At 37.5% G+C, this 6,019-nt stretch overlaps 1 protein-coding gene across 1 annotated transcript in view; it reads left to right on the forward strand.

Moving 5' to 3' along the window:
- Positions 1–1,724: 1,724 nt before the first annotated feature.
- Positions 1,725–6,019, forward strand: part of LOC139129208 (basement membrane-specific heparan sulfate proteoglycan core protein-like) — a 14,451-nt gene continuing 10,156 nt past the window's right edge. Inside the window, exons 1-3 of the mRNA XM_070694848.1 lie at positions 1,725–1,728; positions 3,329–3,482; positions 4,702–4,955. Coding sequence (XP_070550949.1) covers positions 1,725–1,728; positions 3,329–3,482; positions 4,702–4,955 — 412 coding nt within the window. The remainder of the gene's footprint in view (positions 1,729–3,328; positions 3,483–4,701; positions 4,956–6,019) is intronic.

The raw sequence follows: 6,019 nt of genomic DNA on the forward strand, positions 1-6,019 counted from the left end.
AGAGAGAGAGAGAGAGAGAGAGAGAGAGAGAGAGAGAGAGAGAGAGAGAGAGAGAGAGAGAGAGAGAGAGAGAGAGAGAGAGAGAGAGAGAGCATAAAATTCAGACAGAGAGTCGCGTATATTATTTTGGAATGAATCGGTAATGTGTTCATCCCACGCATTTTCACTCATAGGCGTTCTTACTTTTTTCCTTTTCAATGTATTAGCTGTATCAGCAGAAAATATTTCAGAATGTGGCTGTTCATAAATATAATATTCATGGTGCAGTTTACCATAGCAGGTAATGTAAATTTTGATTCTCTATGCTGTTACTTCGGCACTACTGTTGCACGCAATTTTTTGTTCGTCTCAAGTTGTAACTGCCCTTTTTGTCGACAATTTTGTCTTGGTACAGTTACACTTAAAGGAATTCGAAGTTTCTGTTTCATTTGTTATAATGACTTGTACGAGGTTATGATCTGGTCACACCATTATAAATTTGATATGTCGGGCTAAATAAAAAAAACCCCCTAAAACCGAAATAGATATGTACCGGATAATTTATATGCAAGGAAATTTGACTCAAACTGTAGACAGATAGCCAGTGTGTAAATTACTCCGTACTTTTGATTTAATAGTAAGCAAATATGAACATTGTTTAGACTTTGCAACAAATATAAGCGACAAAGTCCACATGACCTACACATACTTCCTTTTAAATTGGAACGATTGGCTGATTACAACTTCGCCGTCACATGATGCGACATTCAACAAAGTTTAAAACCAATTCGGGGAGCGCGTTACACATTGTGTGAAACTGACTGTCTCTAAGATGAGGAAAGTTATTAATCTTACGGAGTAAAACGTACACCTAGAGTTGTTAACATCAAAATTATTGTCAATCACATATTACATCGAACAGAAATACTTAGGCAAGAACTTGGTGGATCGATTGATGATTGGATAGATAGATAGATAGATAGATAGATGGATATATAGATAGATAGATAGATAGAATGATAGATAGATAGATAGATAGATAAAGAGAGATAGAGATTGTAGATAGATAGCTAGACTGACAGAATGATAGACAGATACACAGACAGACAGATAGATAGATTAGTAGATAGATAGAGATAGATAGAATGATTTATAGAGAGATTGATAGATGGCTGGAGTGATAGACAGATATTAGATAGATAGATAGATAGATAGATAGATAGATAGATAGATAGATAGATAGATAGATAGATAGATAGATGAGTGAAACTTAATAAATAAGTAACAAATATGACTTTGTACTTCAATGAGAGAGAGAGAGAGAGAGAGAGAGAGAGAGAGAGAGAGAGAGAGAGAGAGAGAGAGAGAGAGAGAGATGTTTATCGCACCTTCCGTAAGGAGAGCGAATGACAGAATGTCTTTGATTTAAATTGTCACTTGTAGGGTCGATAACTTTTTCTGAGGAGCCGATCGATACTATAGGAATCCTTGGCGACGAAGTGCAACTCAACTGTTCCTTCAATGACTGGAGCGCTGAAGGTTTACTCTGGAACAAGCAACAACCGGAGGAATATGCAATTTCTTTAAATGAAGTAGTTTATCAGGAAGGCCATTCCCTTGTGGACGAATTCGGAACGGGTGCATACAGTTTGAGGATCGTGAACACAACTGAGAGACACGAGGGCGAATACAAGTGCGAAGCTTTCGGTGCGGTGACGCTGCGTTCTTTCGCCGAGCTTTACCTAATGGGTAAGTCAACCGACGCAAAATATAATATTGCTTTTCGAAATTTATATCCAAACATTTTTTTCGGCTGGGATGTTGTAACAGGGACACACTGACAGATAGTACATGATGCCTTCTGGTTGTGTTTCAGGTACTTTTGTTGTGTCTATAAAATAACTCGAAAAACCAGGTTGACATGCATGGGGTACGACAGTTCAAGACAGTATATGTGTATATGGTCAGATTTACTTTTAGTCCGGGCTTACAATGAGTTTATAAACAATTTCATTGACTGCTGTACGTGATGCACTGCTTTGTGATTTAAGAGGAATGAATTCAGTGACCGCGTTTGTCACTCGGAACGAAACGAACCACAAAATCGTCGTACCCTAGGACAGCTTGTGTGCAGTTCATGTATATCTGCTCACACTACCCCGTAATCACTGTAATCACTAACGGCTTCTCTTGATTGTTACGTGAAGCTTGACGCCATACTGGTAAATTGCAGCTTACTGATTTCTCGCGATATGTCAGCCTATTTTGCTCTTGCTCTTTGCTTCTCCGTAATGTTAACCACTTTATGCGTGTTTATGTGACTGGCAAAAGACAAATAATCTCACGCGATTGACGTGACGTTTGCACACGGTTTTGATATCTCTTCGTCGACAAAATTACGGATTATTCAAATGTTCTGACTTATCGTAGAACAATAGAAGGTATAGTCAAACGTTTTAACAATGATATATAGGACTTTGATAATAAAATAACATAAATTAATGATAATGCTTCAAAACATACATGTGCACTTTGTACAATGTGATGCTTTGGTCATTCATCTAAGAAGCATTGTACATTTGTCTGCTGTCTTGTATCAATAAGATTTTGTCACGTAGGACACAGTTTCAAACTTTTTATGCCATGTATGACAGCGACACAGACACAGAGACACAAGAACAGACAGACTGGTAGACGGACGACATACAGACAGAAACATATGAACAGCACACAACACACGTATATAATATATATATAATATATATATATATATATAATAACACAAAATTGCATCAAGTAAAAATATCTGTTACTTAAGTTTCATGCATCCTGCAATCATCAGGCAGAAGAACACTTATTCTGTCTGATGATTGCAGGATGCATGAAACTTTACTAACAGATGTCATTACTTTGAACTTGAAGCAATTTTGTGTTATTATTTATAACGCTCTGTTTAGCATGATCGAGCACTGTAATTTCCCACGAGGACATATGAATACTTCGATAGATAATAGATAGATAGATAGATAGATAGATAGATAGATAGATAGATAGATAGATAGATAGATAGATAGATAGATAGATAGATAGATAGATAGATAGATAGATAGATAATTAAATAGATAATATAGATAGATAGATAGATAGATAGATAGATAGATAGATAGATAGATAGATAGATAGATAGATAGATAGATATGTAATCTTGTTATACCATGGAGACAGATACGAGAGCAGAGACAAGGACAGACAGACAGACAGACAGACAGACAGACAGACAGACAGACAGACAGACAGACAGACAGTTGAGACAATTGTTTGAGTTGTATTCGGTATCTATTTCGTACAGATAAACGCCCAACCTGTGATGTGTACCCGGGAGTCACAGTCAAGGCCGGGGACAACACAACTTTCAACTGCTCCGTCTACAAGGCAGTGCCACCGGGGGAGTTGAGGTGGCGGATGGACGGTGACATCGTCTCTACAGGGGGAAATTCTTCAACGTATTCTTGGGTGACCTCATTTGATCGGACGCAGAACAATGCCACCATGGTATGTGGGCTGGAATATATCACGCTTTCCGAACCCTTGGCCTGTGAAGACACCATTGTTATGGATGTACAGTGTGAGTATTGTTATTATAGATATCATAGCAAGCATATAGTAATAGCACTGTAGATTATCATGGCAGCCAGGTGATGACTAGATTATGCAAGGTTTTACTTTGGATAGAAACAGAAGCAATATGTATAGTACCCAAAGTGTTTAAATTGATATATTCCTGGTTAAATTTCAGCACAAAATAGAATCCCTTTTGCAGGCTATCATACTGTATTGCAGTATTTTTCTTCTTTTTTTGAAATGAACTTTGTACCTCCCGTCAGTCATAAATCAAAACTATGTACAGTGTGCACGCGTTTCCAAATTATGTATAATAATACCAATTCAGGCACCAGTAAACCGATGGAGAGTCTATTTTGCACAGCGTGCTTGGCACCCACAGCAAATCATCCTGCCAAGCTCTGTAATATGAAGTGAAACTCAGAAATGAAAGTCTAAATATAAGATCTGGTTTTTTGGGTTTTTTCCAGTAGAATAAGGACCGTTCTTGTCATGAAATGATACCTAGCCTACTATTTAAGCCTTATATACACATCAAATATTAACATGTTTGAACTGGGACTCCCGATATTTATCAATATATGGAGTACATAGGTGACATAGCCATCGCACCCTGGTAGTCCATTTTGAAATCGTGTGGTATTCTAACAACACTTATTCCTAGAACCGCAATACAGTGAATTTATTACATGTAGTTGGAAAATCTTATATGCACACAGTCTCTGAGACATCTTGACTGACATTTATTGATATCATTGCATTGTAGTTTTTGTAATTTGTATGTACCCTCCCACTATTGAGATTGTAAACTATTTTGATGACCTTAATAAAAAAATTGTTAAAAAAAAACAGGTCACAGATTTCTTGTATAAGTGCACGTTTCGGCAATTCTTACAAAAGTTACATGTTAAACATCAACAGGCCTTTATGAGATCGAGCATAATTTTCTCCGATGGGAGTTTATAGACCAGGGATAACTTGATCTTTAATCGACATTTAAGTCATTACATATACAAATGCAATGATTGCGTTTGTCTTATTTGATTTCTTATTAAACATTATATGCAGATACCCCTGAAATGGGTGTCGTTGTCACGGGAGACGGCAGTCCGAGCGGTCAGTTATCGAAGGTGATTCTTTCCTCGCGGAGTGTGCGGTCGTCGACTCAAATCCAGAAGGCGAGAACATCAGGTGGTTTGATGCCGATGGCGACGTGGTCGGAACAGGCGAACGGCTGGAGTTCAACACCGTGCACAAAAACCAGACAGATGACGCCTATACGTGCATGAGCAGTGTGTCGTTCTATGACGGAAGCCAGGGCAACGGTTCGACGGTGTTTACGATATCTGTGCAGTGTGAGTGAACCTATCGTCTGTATTGATGACTTTTTCACTATATTTGATTTTGTCATCAACTACAGTTTGTTATCTCTACCCTCTAAACCGTGTAGATATAAACAGTGTTCAGCTTGTTAACTCAGCCTGTACATGTGTAGACTACATTTTTATTGTTGACAAGATCATTCTGGTCTGGACTAGAATCCAAATTACACAATAACAGTGATTTTTTTAATGTAAAGACGCTACGTTAAAACGCCAAGTAGTAGGTTTTTCATTATTCTTTGGTAGTAGAACAATAACCTACAATTTATATAAAATATTTTGAAAATACAATCATCCAAGGTTGCAACTGCTGACACTTTAATGCTCGATTAACTATTGTACCAATGCATGACTGAGACTTAATTCATTATCCTGTGTTTTGATTCTGCAAGCACAGAGCATTTTCTTTTTAACTTCCTCGAACCATCACAACACTTTATGAATTATTTGTGAATGCGAACACTGTATGAGACTGACAATGTAATATTATGACTGCTGGCGACCAAATTCTAACTTTGGACTAGAATCACTCTGTCAGCAATACCACTGTCAATTACACACATATACGCTGTCCTTACAAAGCTAATGCATTGCAATTATTTTGCTGTATGAGAGAAAAAAGTTAAGAATTCAGGTCAAGATGTTGTAGAACAAAACTTATATCAACCTGACCAAAGGTTACAAATGCTGTTCAGTGAATAGGGTAATTTACTGTAGCAAGGTTTGCATGTATTGTGAGTGTATGCAAGTCGGTAGGTAGCAAGAACAAAGTCTGAACATACCAACCATTTTATCATTGACTAGATCATCGATAAAATGGTAAATTCAATGCGTAAATAGGTGTCAGGAATATGTTTGCGTAACTTTATTAACGTTGATGAGGCTGGTCCAGTTTCAAGTTAGCCTTTTCCGCATGGCGTGCACTTTATGAAGGTCGACATTTATACGGTTAGTTTAATCATACATGGTATGGTTGACACATTTATCACAGAGACGGGTGGTCCTGTTAATTATGGTCTCCTCGAGACTCTCTTTGA

Source organism: Ptychodera flava, chromosome 3 (genome assembly GCF_041260155.1).
Source record: "Ptychodera flava strain L36383 chromosome 3, AS_Pfla_20210202, whole genome shotgun sequence".
Taxonomy (NCBI): Eukaryota; Metazoa; Hemichordata; class Enteropneusta; family Ptychoderidae; genus Ptychodera; species Ptychodera flava.